This window comes from Macaca mulatta, chromosome 5 (assembly GCF_049350105.2).
Source record: "Macaca mulatta isolate MMU2019108-1 chromosome 5, T2T-MMU8v2.0, whole genome shotgun sequence".
In the NCBI taxonomy this organism is placed as follows: Eukaryota; Metazoa; Chordata; class Mammalia; order Primates; family Cercopithecidae; genus Macaca; species Macaca mulatta.
The window spans coordinates 65,795,371-65,813,620 of NC_133410.1; the positions used below are offsets into that span (position 1 = coordinate 65,795,371).

General features: G+C 35.6%; 1 protein-coding gene across 1 annotated transcript in view; it reads left to right on the plus strand.

The window, feature by feature from the left end:
- The window catches only part of UBA6 (ubiquitin like modifier activating enzyme 6), a 74,022-nt gene that overhangs the window by 3,324 nt on the left and 52,448 nt on the right, over positions 1-18,250 (plus strand). The window contains exons 2-7 of the mRNA XM_015138616.3: positions 1,088-1,150; positions 8,757-8,851; positions 9,369-9,397; positions 11,690-11,784; positions 12,481-12,592; positions 16,763-16,843. Of these exons, the coding sequence (XP_014994102.1) occupies positions 1,088-1,150; positions 8,757-8,851; positions 9,369-9,397; positions 11,690-11,784; positions 12,481-12,592; positions 16,763-16,843 (475 nt within the window). The remainder of the gene's footprint in view (positions 1-1,087; positions 1,151-8,756; positions 8,852-9,368; positions 9,398-11,689; positions 11,785-12,480; positions 12,593-16,762; positions 16,844-18,250) is intronic.

An 18,250-nucleotide genomic window follows, 5' to 3' on the forward strand; every position in this document is an offset into this window, starting at 1 on the left:
GTGGAAGTAAGAAGACTAGCTAGGTGGTCTTTGAAATAGCTCAGGTGAAATATGATGATGGTTTGGCTTGAAATTGTACTGATTGAAATAGTAAAAAGTGATCAGATTTGAGATCTTCTATGAAGGTAGAACTAACAGGTCTCAAATGGAGAAAGTTGGGGAATGATTTAAGCAGGAAGATCCCTAGATTTCAGGACTACCCAGTAAATGATGGTAGCAGAAAATGAGTTAGGAAAGACAGGAAGAATACATTAAGCAGGGGTAATTGAATTCTCTTTGGAGTTTGTTATGTTTGTGATACCAGTTAAGACATCAGAATAGTTATTGTTTTGGCAGTTGTATACAATCTGGAGGTCAGAGGAAAGATCACACATGGAGAAATAAGTTTCAATATAATCAATATATATTCATCCATTGGATTGAATGAGTTTATCTAGGAAGAGTATATATATAGAGAAAGTTGATGGTACACAATTGCTGAAATACAGATCCATTAGAATATATGTACCAAACAGCGGGGCACAGTGGCTCATGCCTGTAATCCCAGCACTTTGGCAGGCCAAGGCGGGTGGATCTCTTGAGGTCAGGAGTTCAAGACCAGCCTGGCCAACATTGTGAAACTGCATCTCTACTAAAATTACAAAATTAATTGGATGTGGTGGTATGCACTTGTAGTCCCAGCCACTTGGGAGACTGAGGCACGAGAATTGTTTGAACCTAGGAGGTGGATGTTGCAGTAAGCTGAGATCATGCCACTGCACTCCAGTCTGGGTGATAGAGTGAGACTCCATCTCAAAAAAGGGGAAAAAAAAAATATATATATATATATATTTTTATATCAGTGATAAAACAACACCTGAGATCTGAGAATAAAAGATGATGAGCTCTGTAATCTTAAAATCTACACAGGAGAGAACAAGCAATCTGATAATTTTAGGCCATTTAAAAAATATAAGTAAAGTGGTAGATAATAAAATGTATGTTTGGTTTGTGAAAACCTTTAGTAACTGTTGAATCTGAGCACACGAATAATCAAATATTATATTATAAAATGTGAATATTTAATAACCATGTTTTTTTTTTCCAGCACAAATAAAAATTTGCCCATTATGTCAACAGCATCTGTGGAGATCGATGATGCATTATACAGGTAAGAATCTCATGGAAACTGAAACTTATTTTTCTCATTAATTGTTCTCAAATAATCAAGTAGTCTCTTTGAAGATACCATTCCGCCTATGCGGAATTATATATATATATAAAATATATGTATGTTATACATATATACACATACACTATATATATATGTATAAAGAGTTCCTCTCAAGTTAAAATTAGGGTTTCTGTGATTTTTTTTAACTACATTCGGATAATATTTAAATCTCAGTTGTTTTAGGTTTAGGTGATAGGACTAAGAAGGATTTTGCCACCCTCTGCAAAATAAATCTTTCATTTTTGGACAATAATTCATATTTAAGTTCTTGATAGTGCAGGAATTCATGAAGAATAATATTTCACTTTAGTCATACAATAGCATCTAGAGAATATGATTACTTCATTATAATCTCATTAAAATATTTCCTGTTCTGTAATTTATAGACAGTGGAGAAATACTGTGTGATTGAAGAGTTGTAATTTGAATAGAATTTGATGGGACTTTTAAAACTCTGCTTTTTCAGTAAATTGGAATGCTTTTTTAGTAATTAAAGAAAGTATTGTATGATTGAATAGTTGTGTTTTGAATGGAATTTGATGAGACTTTTTAAACTATACTTTTTCATAAAATTTGAATACTTTTTAAAGTAATTAAAAAGATGCAGAGTCAATAATGGGCACTTTATTAGGAGCTAATACATACCATCTGGCATGTTGAGTCCAAATCCTGTTTTGTACTATATGCTTGGGAAAAGAGATAAAAGACTAACAATCTTGCTCATGTGAAAATTATTTTACAGATGGTTTCCTGATTATAAAGTATGGTTTAGAAGTCACCTTAAGTTGTTGTATAAGGGTTAACTGAATTAGTACGTCTAAAGCACTTAAAACAGTGTTTAGCACAGGGTTATCTATTATTATTAAATGCCTGGTACTGTTTTAGGTATTTGGATTACAGTAGTGAGTTTTTAACAGACCATACATTTTTTGGTAGGAGTGGCAGACAACAGTTAATGGTAAGTGATTTGAAGAAACTGTGATAGGTTAATGAGTTAGGCAGTGACCTAAGGATAAGAGTAGCCATTTTATTGATAGGGTGATCAGGAATGATGTGTGTGATATTTGTAATACAATATTTTAATAGAGGCTTAAGTGATAAGAAGTCAGCTATTCCAAGATTTTTAAGAAAGAACATTCTAAGCAGGAGAAATAGTGTAAAAACTCTGAAATGAAAGCAAGTTTGCCTTCTTGCAAAACAGCAAGCAGGTCAGTGTGGCCTGAAGATAGTAAGCACAAAGGGAGAGTGGACTCTTAAATTGGGATTCTTAATCTATAATTATATTCTTAATGTCCTTTTGGTCATGTTTTTCTTGATATAACAAATGGCACCTCTTTGAGATAGTATTGACTAATTTTATTCATTTTTTTAGTTTAATCCTTGTGAAACTTTTTTTATGTCCCTCCAACCCTGTAATGCTGATAAATAAACATAATTTTCAGTAGCTCAGTGACTAAACTTTCCATTTACAATGCTATGTGAGTAGGCTGCAGTTTGCTTTACTGAGAGTTATAGAATATAGCAGTTTAGCTGTTATTATTAGAGGTAAGCCATTTTCTTTTGTTTGACGGAGAGTATCTTTTGGTGTAGTTGTGTGCACTTTGTGTGCATGTCGTATTGCAAACATCTAGTTGTTTACCAATGTGCATATTTGAGTTTTAATATCTTCCTTAAGAATTGTCATGGTGAGGGCAGGAATCATTAATAAATGATAAAGCCGGAAATTTATGTGGGTACTAAAAGAGTGAATTATTAGGGAAAACTAAAAGAGTTACTGACTACATATAGGTTTTCTTAGTAGAAATACAAAGATGTGGCCTGGTGCGGTGGCTCACGCCTGTAATACCAGCTCTTTGGGAGGCCAAGGCAGGTGGATCATGAGGTCAGGAGATCGAGACCATCCTGGCTAACACGGTGAAACCCCGTCTTTACTAAAAATACAAAAAATTAGCCAGGCGTGGTGGCAGGCGCCTATAATCCCTGCTACTCGGAAGGCTGAGGCAGGAGAATGGCATGAACCTGGGAGGCGGAGCTTGCAGTGAGCTGAGATGGCACCACTGCGCTCCAGCCTGTGGAACAGAGCGAGACTCCGTGTCAAAAAAAAAAAAAAAGAAATACAAAGATGTGTATATTACAAAGGCCAAAACGTGAGATTTTCACACAAAAACTAGGTCTTATTTTCTTAGATTTTAAAAATTAACTTACATGTTCGAGAGTTTGGTGTTGTTTTTTTTTTGTTGTTGTTGTTGTTGTAGTGGCTGAATCTGAAGATTTGGGAGTTTTGTATTTTTGCTTTTTTGAGATGGAGTCTTGCTTTGTCATCCAGGCTGGAGTGCAGTGGCACGATCTCAGTTCACTGCATCCTCCGCCTCCTGAGTTCAAGCGATTCTCCTACCTCAGCCTCATGAGTAGCTGGGACTACAGGCATGCACCACCACACCCAGCTAATTTTTGTAGGTTTTTTTTTTTTTTTTTTTTTTAGTAGAGACAGGGTTTCACCATGTTGGCCAGGATGATCTCAATCTCTTGACCTCGTGATCTGCCCGCCTCGGCTTCCCAGTGTGCTGGGACTACAGTTGTGATGAGCCACCGTGCTCAGCTGTATTTTTTTGTTTTTAAAATCTGTATCTGTTGCTTATGGGGACTAGTATTAGACCTAGGACTTTGGACAATGATTAATATATTTTAGGAACAAGGCATGAAATGAGGATCCTTAGCCTCTTAACATCTCGGGGAGATAGATGTCAGTAGTGAACTTGATGAAGGTAGGGTAAGATAAAGATAAATTCCAGAAGTTCTCTTTTCTCTCCATTCTCTTTCACACAGCCACAGTTCTGACCATTTTGTTTCATAGTACAAGTCCAAATACTATAGCTTACCAAGTCATTTTGAACATAACTCCAACTTACCTTTTAAAAAGTTAGTATTGTAGTAAAAACACATAACATGAGCTCTACCCTACTAACAAGTTTTTAAGTGTGTAGTATAGTATAGTTGACACTTGAACGATGAAGAAGTTAGGAATGCCAACTCCCCAGCACCCTACCTCTTGTGCAGTCGAAAATCCACATATGACTTTTGACTCCCCCAAAGCTTAAGTACTAATAGCCTACTATTGACTGGAAATTTTACTGATAATGTAAATAACACACATTTTAAATATTATATGTATTATATACTGTATATATATATACGGCATTCTTACAATAAAGTAAGCTAGAGAAAATAAAATGTTAAAATCATAAGGAAGAGAAAATACATTTATTGTTCATTAGGTGGAACTGGATTATCGTAAAGGTCTTCATCTTTGTTGTCTTCATGTTGAGTAGGGCTGAGGAGGAGGAAGGGAGGGAGTTGGTTTTGTCTTGGGGTGGCAGAATCAAAAGAGGTGGAGGCAGAAGGGTAGGGAAGGAGAGGCAGGCACACACTGTAACTTTATGGAAATATGTAACTACTGTGTGACTTTTTTGCTTTCTCATTTCTGGAAAAATGTTTCTATACAGTACTGATCCTCCTGTCACTTTCTTTAGTTTCTTTTTGGTGCCCCTGTTGTAGAAGGGTCCATATCTTTAAAGAAATCAATGCAATCTTGAATCATCAGAACCTTCTGCCTGATTGTCTGATGTCAGTAACAACGATAGCATCTTCAATGGTATAATCTTCCAGACTTTAATAATGTTCTCTCTCTTGGGGTTCTCTTCCATAGCATTGACAATCCTTTCCATAGAGTGCTGTGTGTAATGAGCCTTAAAGGTCCTTTATGATGCCCTGATCTAGAAGCTGAATTTGAGATGCTGTGTTTTGAAGCAAGTAGACCACTTCAGCACCTTCCTTGTTGAACTTATGGGGTTCTGGGTGGCCAGGTGTATTGTCCAATAGCAAAAGAACTTTAAAAGTTCTTACTGGCAAGACACTTCCTGATCTCAGAATCAAAGCATCAACGGAACCAATCCAGAAAAGGGGTTCTCGTCCAGGCCCGCTTGTTATGTAGCCGGAGGACTGGCAGCTGGTGTTTATCTTTTCCCTCCAATGCGAAGGAGTTAGGAGCTTTATATGTAAGGGCAGTCCTGATCATAAACCTGAATGAATTTGCACAAAACAGTAGAGTTAACTATTCATTTCTGCGTTAAATCCTGGTGCTTGCTTCTCTTCCTTACTAATAAATGTCCTTTGTGGCAATTTTTTTTGGAATAGAGCACTTTCTTCTACATTAAAAACCTATTCAGGTAGATATCCTTTATCTTCAGCGAGTTTCTTCATGGTGTCTAGAAACTCATTGCTGCCTCTTGGTTGGCAGAAACTGCTTCTCATGTTGTGTCTGACTTTTTTTTAAGCCAAACCTCTTTCTAAAATTATCAAACTATCCTTTGCTAGCATTAAATTCTACAGCTTTACTGCTTGGGTGATGGGTGCACCAAAATCACACAAATCACCACTAAAGAACTTATGTAACCAAATACCACCTATACCCCAGTAACCTATGGGAAAAAAAGAATTCTACAGCTTTATATCCTTTACCTTCTTTTTGCTTTAAGTGGTCTTATAATGACTTCGCTTCTTCTCAAATCATGTTAGAGTCTATAAGTATGACTTTGTTTCAGCAATTCTGCACCCATATCAGTGCTGCATTTTCAATACAAGATAAAAAGATCTTTCACGAAAAGTGCAAGGTTTTCATACTTGCTGGTGTAGTTACAATGATGGCTTTCCTTTTTTTTTTTACAATGGTCCTTCCACTGGATTCATTTTATCTTGAAATGGCAGGCAACCACAGCTGCAGGCCTCAGTCTACAGTACATATCAAGCAATTCAACTTTTTGTTGTAATGTCATGACTTTTCTCAGCTTCTTGGGAGCACTTGCAACATTACTGGTGGCACTTTGTATGGGTCCCATATATGTCATTCAAGATTTACAGTATTGCACATTAAACATGATGGAAAAATATGCAAGAACCTCAAGACATCACTTTTTCCTGCAATATTCAATTTACTGGAGAGAGGAACTGCTCAGGCAAAGATTATGAATAGAGTCACATGCGCTTTAACCAGATACATCACTTAAGCTCATCACAATAACAACTGGAAGTAGCTACAAAATTATTACAGTAGTGCAGTATGTGCTACAGTGACTTTTATGCACTTATGACTGATTACTGCATCTTTACATCTGTTTACATTCCTCTTAACTGCAAATGGCGACGTCTGTGGTCTGTAAGTGTAAGTTTTGATAAATTTTAACTTTTTATAATTTGTGTGTGTTTTATGGTAGTTAATGATAAAATAGATTAATATGTACATAGATTTCATGCATTCATGACATACTTTTTCTTAATTTTTGGATATCTCTAGGCTACAAAGTTCATCTGTGAGTTTTTTCAAGTTGTCACAAATGTCCAAAAAATTTTTCAGTATATTTATTGAAAAAAATCTGCATATAAATGGACCTGTGCGTTTGAAACCCATGTTGTTCAAGGGTCAGCTATATTGTTTACTCTGTGTACATTGTCGTATAGCAGATTTATGTAGCAAATATTTCTTCAAGATCTTGTTTCTAATTCTTTTGGATAAATACCCAAAATGGAATTGCTGGATTATATGGTAATTCTATTTTTTAATTTTTGAGGAAGCTTCATACTGTTTTCCATAACAGCTGCACCATTCTACATTTCCAACAGTGCACAGAAGTTCCAGTTTCTCCACATTGTTGCCAATACTTGTTATGTTTTGTTTTGTTTTCTTTTCTTTTATAATGGTCATCCATACAGGTGTGAGGTGATCGCTCAGTGTGGTTTTCCCTTGTATTTCCTTGATGATTAGCAAGTGTTGAGCACCTTTTCATATACTTGTTGGCTATGTGCATGTTTTTGGAGAAACATCTATTCAAAATGTCTATTTTTAAAAATTGGGTCAGTTCAGGGGTTTTTTGGTATTGAGTTATAGGCATTCCTTTGGATATTATTAACCCCTTATCACATACATGGTTTACAAATACTTTCTCTCATTCTGTAGGTTGCCTTTTCATTTTGTTGATTGTTTCCTTTACTGGTTTTTAGTTTCATGTAGTCCCACTTGTCAGTTTTTGCTTTTGTTGTGTGTGCCTTTGGTGTCATCCAGAAAATCTGTGCCAACACCAGTGTTATGAGGCCTCTTTTCTGTTTTCTTCTAGGAGTTTTGTAATTGCAGATCTTACATTTAAGTCTTTGATTCATTTTGATTTGATTATTTTGTATGGTATAAGGGTCCATTTTCATTCTTTTGCATTTGGAAATCTAGTTTTCCCAGCACCATTTATTGAAGGCCCCAACCACCTTTTCCTCTGAATACACTGGCCATCACTAGACTACTTCTTTTATCAAAGATAAGATAGGTAATTGCAGTTTATACCTTTTTACCTCAACTGTCTTTTCCTGTAATGCTCTTTTGTGCTTCAAAAATACCTTCCAATGATCCTTTAAGAACTCACTCCTGTGTCTGCTCTGTGATATCTTGCCTGAGTTACTTCTCATCCTTTCTGCTCAGCCCTAAAGCATCTTATTTTTATTGCTATTAAATAAACACATTATCACATAGTATTTGTTCACATGTGTGTCAACTCTGTCAGACCATGAGCTTTTCTAAGTCATAGACTATGACACAATGTCTAAGTCTTAGAAGATACTCATTAAATGATTATTGAATGACTAGGGAAGACAGTGGGTTCAGATTGGCTTGTAGTCCAGAACCTAAGACTAGGTATGTTGCCTAGGTAGTGGCAGTTCAGTGGCTGGGCAGGAACCAAAACCAAGGATGTGACAAAAAAGTCTGAAAAAGCTGCAGATGGTACTAACAATAGAAGAAGTGATGATACTAAGAAGGCACTTATAAATTCCATCCTTAGGCAAAAACCAGTGTTACTGGCCAGGTACAACATTCCCTGACTTCTGAATTCTGACATGAAGCTGCTACGATAAGATCATCCTTTATATCTGGATATAGACAGGATCTTGCTGTTGCCCAAGCTTGGGTGCAGTGGCATTATCATAGCTCATTGTAACCTCAAACCATTAAGCTCAAGCAATCCTCCCACCTCAGCCTCCTGAGTAGGTAGGACCACAGGTGTGTGCTACCACACCTTGCTAATTTTCACATTTTTATGTAGAGATGGGGGTCTCAGAAATCCTGTTGATAGTGAAAGTTTTAAGGTGGAGATGGCAAACTCAAATGCTTATAGTGGCCACTGAGGTAATAAATGAGAGGAACAGGAAGGAATTGATTGTGGCAAATCTGGAGCACATAATCCTCCTGCCTAAACAGGGCAACTCCTACTCAACTCCATCTGTCTATTGCCTTGAGGGAATATGGATTGTGGTGCCAAATTATCTGATTTTTTAAAATATGTCATATATTTGGCATTTAATTCAGAAATGTTTAAACACTGCAAATCATTCAGAACAAGTCTGTGGGCAGGATTGAGTTCCTAGGCTTTTCATTTGCAAACAACTTTAAGAGATATTATAATTTTAGTGAAATAATTTTTTGTCTTTTATTGTGTTTTCCATGTAGTCGACAGAGGTACGTTCTTGGAGACACAGCAATGCAGAAGATGGCCAAGTCCTATGTTTTCTTAAGTGGAATGGGTGGTCTTGGTTTGGAAATTGGTAAGCAATATTTATATTCCTAATTTTGTATGACACTTTTGAGCAATGTGAGATAGTTTAAATAACTTAACTTCATCCCCTTATATTTGCTATAACAGAAATTAGATCCAAAAGTTTTTAATCTTTGTCAAGACTATTTCATGATGTTGTTATATTCTTCCACAAATAACCAGTAATGACTCATTGCTTCTTTTTGTGATTTTAATAACCATTAATTATCATTCTCTATATCCATTAATTCATTATAAGTAGCACACATACATATACTGTATTCATAAAAACATATCTGGAAGAATACATTGAAATTTTAGGAGTGATTATTCCTGGGTGTTGTGATTATGCACATTTTAATTTTTTCACTTTTAACCTGTATTTTGTAACTTTTTTAAGACAAGGAACTTAAGTACTAAAAAAAGAAGTCAAAAGTATCCAATCAGATATGTGACTAAGCTCTGTGAAGACATATCCAGTATGTATTCCCAATATTGAGCTATTCCTTTTTCTTTTGCCTTTCTAGCAAAGAATCTTGTTCTTGCAGGGATTAAGGTAAGTAAATGTCCTCTGTGAGAAAAATTGTTATGAGCCTTTTTTTGGCTCATTTGTTGTGGTAATATTGTTTTATACTTTGTTTTAATTTTTGTCTTTAATGCTTTGCTTTTAAAAAAATCACAGAAATTTCAAAAATATACAAAAGTAGAAAGAATTGTTTAACAAAACCCCACATACCCATCAGAAGGCTTCAGTTACCAACTCTTGGGGACATTTGTTTCATATATCTCCTTCTCATTCCTTATTGCCCCCAACTGCCAAATTATTTTGATGTAAATTTCAGACATTGTATTATATCATCCTTAAATATTTTAGTATCTTTAAAAGGTAAGAATATCTTTTGAAGCAGCAATACTATTTTCACACCTAAAATGTAACAAGCTCTTAATACCATTGTATTAGTTTACCTGTTGCTGTAAAACAGTTTACCCCAAAATTTGTAGCTTAAACAACATTTTATTGTCTCATAGTTTCTGTGAGTCGGGATTCGGGCATGACTCTGGTCATTATGATAAACTCATGAATTTAAACATAATTTGATGTGTTTTCATCTATCGTAGTTATTTTCATTGATGCTCAGATTGTTCCATCTTTGGTTATTTTGGTTCTCTTCATGTTTTTTGAGGCTTTTGGACACAGCCCCTAGTAGTCTCTGTCACTGTTTACAAAGTCTTTTCAGTGGGCAGAGCTGAAACGTTCATAATGAGTACACACTGAAATTTCTGATTTTCAGGTTTAGGCTTGTAAAGTATTACTAAACTTTCTAATTTTTACTTTGGATTATAGGATATTTATTTCTGTGATTTTATATTTGTGTCTTATTAGGATTTTGGTTTCTAATGATCCATTAGATGCTTTATCCTATATATCCTATATATTCTTTATCCTATTATATTTTACCTGTATGGCATAGTTTCAGAATACCAATTCCAATATTGTTAATAATAATGTATTATTGAAAAAAATTTAGTTTTTTGATCCTACCTGGATTTGGCAGGCAAATTAACTGCTTTTAAAAGTCACTTTAAATAAATCTCTGTGTATAGCAGACTCCATAAACAGTTTAGTCCATGTATTCATTTTGCTTTGGATTTTTAGAGACTGCTTTTTAGAAGTTTAGTTTTACTATTATGTGAGATTTATGATTCAAAGTCAGATTTTTTAAACAAAGTATTTTCAGATAAGTCTAGCTTCTTGCTACCTTATTTCCTCCTTCACTTACTAGGTTACTGTCTTTTTATATTTGGTTTATTCTTCATTTGTTTTTGTAGATAGGTAAATGCATACACACAAACATGTATATCTGTTTATGTGTGGGTATATATATTTATCTTCTCGCACCTTTCTCATATAAAGTGCTCTTCTTTACCTTGCTATCTCTTTACAGCATATCCTAGAGATTACTCCATATTTATAAATACATCTTTCTTTTTTTTTTTAAATAGTTGCATGATTATGCATTGTATGGATGTATCATCTTATAGCCAGTTCCCCATTGGTGGGCTTTTTGATTATTTCCAGTCTTTTGCTCTTACTAATAGTGTGCTACATTTAATACTCTTGCATATTTATCTTTTTGTATTTTTCCCAGTGTGTCTTTGAGATAGAGTCCTAAAAGTGGGATTGCTGCATCACAGAATAAATGCAGATATCTTTTTGCTAGAGATTGCCAAATTCCTTTCCTTTGAGGTTGAGCCACTTTACATTGTTATCAGTAATATATGAGAGTCACTGATTCACCTCACCCTCACCAATAGACTGTGTTGTCAAACTGTGGATTTATGCCAATCTAACAAGTGAGAAAAGTTATTTCATTTCTTGGCAAGGTTGAACATCTTTACATATTTTCAAGGACCATGTCTTTTTTCAGTATGGTCCTTTTTTCAGTATGGTCCTTGTTTATGTTCCTCTTTCTACGAGGTTTGTAGCCTGTGATATAATTTACAAGTATTTTTTTCCACTTTGTTAATTATCTTTCTTACTTGAAACATGGAATATTTTGAAGTGTTTGTTTACATGAATTTTTTGGATTTTTGTGTTGATTTTTATAACATGATACTTTTATAAATTTAAATTATCTTCATGTTTAAGGAAATTTTTCTATCAATTTATTGGGGTCTCCAGATGTATATATATCTAATTTTATATCCTTTCTAATTCTTATGCCTTTGCGTACTTTTCATTATCTAATTACACAAAATAATAATTCTAGTACATTGTTGATAGTACTAGAGAGACTGAATATCCTTGAACTCCTGACTTCAACCAATACTTTTTTCTTCTTTGAAGGCACTTACAATTCATGATACAGAAAAATGCCAAGCATGGGATCTAGGAACCAACTTCTTTCTCAGTGAAGATGATGTTGTTAATAAGAGAAACAGGTAAAGATATTTTGATGTATTATCATGAGTTTTTTAAAATTTATTTACTTAGAATATTTCCTTTATCTAGAACACCAGTCAGTCATAGTTGTTTAAATATAAAGTCTCTACCTTATATTTATACAGCTAAAGATATTTTTGTGTATTATGAGGTTTTTTTTTACTCGTTTACTTAGAATATTTCCTTTATCTAGAACACCAGTCAGTCATAGTTGTTTAATTGATCACCATAAATTCATACTACTATGGCTAAAGAAATGCTGGTATATACTTAATTTTTTGTATTTGTCAAATTTTTTATATATTTATGTAGTATATATTATATAATATATATTACATATAAATATATATTTTATATATATTACACTGCTACCTAGAAATGTATTTCCTTGAATTTATTAAAGAAAGACTTTAGTGTTGCTAAAATATTAAGAAAGTTAAGGAGCCTGGAGCTTAGAACTATTAGGGTACACTTTGAGATTGTGTGGTTTACTGTGGAATATGATAGTATATTATTTCAAGATTGTATAGTTATCTGTAAAGACAAGTAAGTCTTGGTTTCTTTCTTCTACAAGGTAAGTTTCCATTGAAATTTTGTAACTTGTCAGGTTCCTCTGATGTCATTACAGTGTCCAGCTTGAAGAGATTTGAGTATATTGAATGAAAGGACAGTAAAAGTTTATTTTATTTTTTTAGGGCTGAAGCTGTGCTTAAACATATTGCAGAACTAAATCCATATGTTCATGTCACATCATCTTCTGTTCCTTTCAATGAGACCACAGATCTCTCCTTTTTAGACAAATACCAGGTTAGTACTCCATTTTGTATTAAATGTTATTGACAGATTCCAGGGCGAAATTGTTAAGTATTAATATGTTTAACTAATTTAACCTAGTGTATTGAGAAACAGAACAAAAAAATTTCAAGGTAGAAGACATATCAGAATAAAACCTTTCAAATTCTCCATTTTAAGGAAGGGACCTAAGAACTACTGACAAAGTAGTTTTATCAGTTGACTTTTTTCTCAGTAATATCCATTGAAAACTACTCAAAACTTTGGTTTATACCAACATGCATTTATTTCTCTCCTATGTACCTGAATGTCAGTTGGGGTTTCTAGGCTGAACTCAGCCTGGATTAAACTCCAGAGTTTGGTTCTCCTCCATGTGTCTCTCTTCTGGGACCAGGAGGCTACCTAGGTCATGTTCTCATGGTAGTAGCAGAAACAGAAGGTCAAGTCCAGACACACATGCACATTTCAAGCCTCTGTTTTTGTTATGTCTATTAACATCCTGTCAGCCAAAGCAAGTCAACGTTATCAAGCCTGAAGTCAAGAAGCAGAAAAGTACTCTTCCTAAAGCCATGGGTACAATTACAGGGGAGTACAATTACAGGGCAGTACAATTACAGGGGAGTAAAAATACATGGATCAGTAGTTCAGTCTATTATAGGTAACAATTCCTTAAATAACAACAACAAAATTCCCAGGACATTGTATATTGCAAAAGTGACTAGGTTGACCCTGAATTTTTTTTTTTTTCTGTGAATAAATTATGCTGTTACCCATTTAAAAATGATTATAGATTTCTGTTCTGGACTGGATAACTTAAAATTCATCCTGGTACAAGGCACCTAGTTTTCTAAACAGACTTTCTTTTAAATGACTATCCAAGCTCAAAATAATGTTAGGAAAATCTGTTTATGTATTTCTAAACAGACTTTCTGAACAGACTTTCTAGAATTTCTAAACAGACTTTCTTTTAAATGACTATCCAAGCTCAAAATAATGTTAGGAAAATGCTCAGAGGCCACAAATGAACAGTTAGCTAAAAGACTAGTGAACTATTATCTGTAGTTACTCTTAGCAACAGGAGTTGTCTGTCACAGTAACCAAAGTTCTTGGTAATTGATGTTCACGTAGAAACAGAAGATTCAGACCTAGAACTACATAAACTAGAGAAATGGAATTGAGACCTCCCCTTCTTCATAAAGCTGGAGCCTCAGAGAGCTATGCCCTAAGTGAAAGGGTGGACAAGAACAGTCTTTAACAATCAGAACAAGAAGCTTGTCTGTTTTCTCTTGAGCTCTGGATGAAAAGTAAAGGTTTTCCTGGGGAATTCATAACCACAGGCTTGCTGTCACATAGGTTTAGAGATTAAACTTTATAATCTTTTGTGATCTGGAAATTCCTAAACTGAGAACTTAATGTAAAAAGTAGTACTACAGGCTGGGCGCAGTGGCTCACACCTATAATCCCAGCACTTTGGGAGGCCAAGGTGGGCGGATCACCTGAGGTCAGGAGTTTGAGACCAGCTGGACCAATAAGGAGAAACTCTGTCTCTACTAATAATACAAAATTTAGCCAGGTGTGGTAGTAAATGCCTGTAATCCCGGCTACTTGGGAGGCCGAGGCAGGAGAATCGCTTGAACCCGGGAGGCAGAGGTTGCATTGCGCCAAGATTGCGCCACTGCAGTCCAGCCTGGGCAACAAGAACAAAACTCCATCTCAAAAAAAAAAAATTACGATAAAAGGTAGTACTATAATGGCCATGCCCTAAAGTGCCAGACAAAAACAAAACTAAACAAATCTTGAGAAGTATACCCTCAACTAACTTACAGAGTATTCCAGTATATAAAGTCCCTTTGAGTTCACAGTACAAAATAACAAGATGGGAAAAAAAGCAGCTCATTATGACCAAGAGTCAACAAACTATTAAACCTCAAAGAATTTTTATTTATTTCTTTTTCTTTTTCTTTTCTTTTCTTTTTTCTTTTCTTTTCTCTTTTCTTTTCTTTTCCTTTCTTTCTTTTTCTTTTCTTTTTTCTTTTCCTTTCTTTTCCTTTCGTCCCCTCCCCTCCCGTCCCCTCCCCTCCCGTCCCCTCCCCTCCCATCCCTTCCCCTCTCCTCCCCTCCCCTCCCCTCCCCTCCCGTCCCCTCCCGTCCCCTCCCCTCCCGTCCCCTCCCCTCCTCTCTTTTCTTCTGGAGTCTTGCTCTGTCTCCCAGGCTGGAGTGCAGTGGCACAGTCTGGGCTCACTGCAACCTCTGCCTCCTGGGTTCAAGCAATTCTCCTACTTCAGCCTCCCGAGTAGCTGGGATCACAGGCACATGCCACCATGCCCCGCTAATTTTTGTAATTTTAGTAGAGATGGGGTTTCACCATGTTGGCCAGGCTGGTCTTGATCTCCTGACCTCAGGTGATCCTCCCGCCTTGGCCTCCCAAAGTGCTGGGATTACAGGTGTGAGTCACCATGCCCAGCCTAAACCTCCAAGATTTAGAAGAATAGATTTGTTTGAGAAATTATAAAATACAGATGTTCAAAACTACTAAATCTCAAAAGAAGTTATTAAATACATAATATTGAAAAAGACCAGGCAGATGTGATAAAGAATGAGGTACAACTTATGGAAATGAACATGAAGTCTTAAAAATTAAGACTTTTTAAGTCTTAATTTTTGACTTCATTGGATAGATTAAACAGTAAATAGATAATAGCTGGAATAAACATTAGTGAATTGAAAGATAGACCTGAGGAAATTACCAAAACTATAGCACATAGAAATAAAGAAAATATCCTAGCACTTTGGAGGCCGAGGCGGGCAGAAAACCTGAGGTCAGGAGTTTTAGACCAGCCTGGCTAGCATGGCGAAACCCTGTCTCTACTGAAAATACAAAAATTAGCTGAGCATGGTGGCGTGTGCCTGTAATCCCAACTACTGGGGAGGCTGAGGCAGGAGAATCGCTTGAACCTAGGATACAGAGGTGGTTTTGCAGTGAGCCCAGATCACACCACTGCAATCCAGCCTGGGCGACAGAGTGAGACTGTGTCTCAAAAAAACAAACAAACAAACAAACAAAAAAAAACAAAAAAAAAAACCAAAAAGAAATAAGAGAAAATACTATGGACAAATTAAAATAAATGAGAGCTTGAATGAAAAGGTCCAATTTATGAGATTGGATTTCTAGATAGCAATAGATAGCAATAGAAAAGGGCAATATTCAAAGAAAGTACGGCTGAGAATTTTCTAACATTGATAAAACTCAAATCAGTTTCAGTATGTGTTGGGTCTAGTCTTTGATTTTTTTATTATTTGCAACCTAGCCTGTTACTGTTTCACAGATGCAGGAAATATGAGATTCCTGGGTCAGACACTAAGAAGTTTATTACTCAGTGCATAATAAAAAACATGAGCATTATATTGCATTTTCTTCCTCGCCCCCTGTCCCCCAAGTCCCTCTAGTTCAAGGCAGAGGGCTCAGTGAATGCCTGCACATGTAGTAGGTTTTTTTAGAGAAGAATGCTGAGCTTGGGGAACTGGCTGTTTTAAAGCAAGCTAAGACGTCCCTTTATCCCTGAGGAAGATCTTACCTCATCCCTCAAGTTTTTACACAGCAAATACAATTCTGAGAAATGACCTCAAGTAAAGAGTGGTAAGGACCTTGCATTCATGGCATACGTTGTGAGACTGTATAGACGAGAGACCCATGGAGGAATGTCTCCCTACAGGAAGCAAACCATATTGCAAGCTAGATTTAAAAAAACTAAATCCACAGATGGACTTGTTCTAGTAGCCAACTAATGTGTCTCTTAAAAATGTTGTCAGGTTTTTAAGCTAGCATGAAAGTAATACTCTAGTAGCTAGGTTAGTATTTGTGTGATAGTAATAGATGAAACAAATCTAATCACTTAGAGTCCATAAATACCACATAGAATATTAAGGTTTGCTTCTAATCGTAAAGCCTGCGATGGTTATCAAGTTTTATGTGTGCAGGTTTTCCCCTGTATATGTTATTTTTACTTTTGTTATCTGTACTTTGTGAAGGTATTAACCTTGGAATGGAATTCCATAGGATTGTAACTTTTCAGTGATATTAGTGATGTGTCTTTAGCACAGTGCAAACTGACATGCTTCTGATTATTGTATATTACAAAAATAATTACGTATTTTCTAGTTTTTAATTTGTTGTTTTCTCAACAGTGTGTAGTATTGACTGAGATGAAACTTCCATTGCAGAAGAAGATCAATGACTTTTGCCGTTCTCAGTGCCCTCCAATTAAGGTAATTGTATCATTTAGTAATGACATGTAGTTAACCACTTTCTCTACTAGAATTTTTAACTTATTGATGGGTTGTATAAGAAACTTTTTACATAATAATAACAATAAGATTTTTTTCATTAATTTTGATATATTCATTTCCTGTTTTTAAAACTAGGATCTAAGTTTGGTTTATAGACAGATTGCCAAAACTAAGGAAGAATTAATGTTAGGAATGGAAAGGATGATAAACATTGAAATCATCATCTAATTTTTTTTTTTTTTTTCGAGACAGAGTCTCATTCTGTCGCCCAGGCTGGGGTGCAGTGACACGATCTTGGCTCACCCCAACCTCCACCTCCCAGGTTCAAGCTGTTCTCCTGTCTCAGCCCCCTGAGTAGCTGGGATTCCACGTGCCCGCCACCATGCGTGGCTAATTTTTTGTATTTTTAGTAGAGACAGGATTTCACCATGTTGGCCAGGCTGGTCTCGAACTCCTGACCTCAGGTGAGCCACTGCGCCCAGCCTTTATTTTTAAATGTTATTATGGTGCTGATTTTCTAGAAGTCCAGTGGTTCATTCAATGAATATTCATTGATTATCTATGTACTGGAGATAGTTACAGCCATTAGAAATACATTAGTGAATAGAGACAAATTTTCTTACTCATGAAAATTACCTTCTGCCTGGGAAGATGTACAATAAACAAGAAAATAAATACATCATGTGTTTTTAAATAGTTTCAAGTCCTGTGAAGAAAAAAAATCTGAATAAAGAAAAATAGAGAATGATAACTGCATGATGTAGGGAGAAGGGCCAGTTCTGGTTCTCTTAGATTAGAAGATTAGAGAAGTCTTCACTAAGGAGATGACGTTTGAATAGAGCCCTGAATAATGAGAAAGAACAGGCTATATAAAGATCTGGGGGAAAGCATTCAAAGCAGGGGAATCAGCAAATGTAAACATTTGCAAGTGTAAAAATTAGGTTGGTGGTTTTGAGGAACAGTAAGAGGCAAGCAGGACCAAAACAGAGTGGTAAAGAGGAGAAGATAGTAGGAGTAAAATATACCAGAAGATTAGTTTGGGAGAAGTAGGTTGGGGCCATACGTTATAAGATCTTTGAAGACATTTTGAGTTTTTAGGCCTGTGAGTTTTAATCTGTTTTATATTTTTAAAGGATCACTATGGCTTGCTGTATGGAGAGAAGACTATAATTGTATTTTTCAAAGGGTGATCCAGGGACACTAAGAATCCCTCAGACCCTTACAGTGGTTCTACACAGTCAAACTTCTTGTTTTCATATTACTAAGATGTTATTTGCCTTTTTCATTCTGATTATCTTAGGAGGCAGAGTGGAGTTTTCCAGAGTCTATATGATGTGTGGTGATATCCTTGCTCTGACAATGGAATGTGTATATTCTTGTGATTTA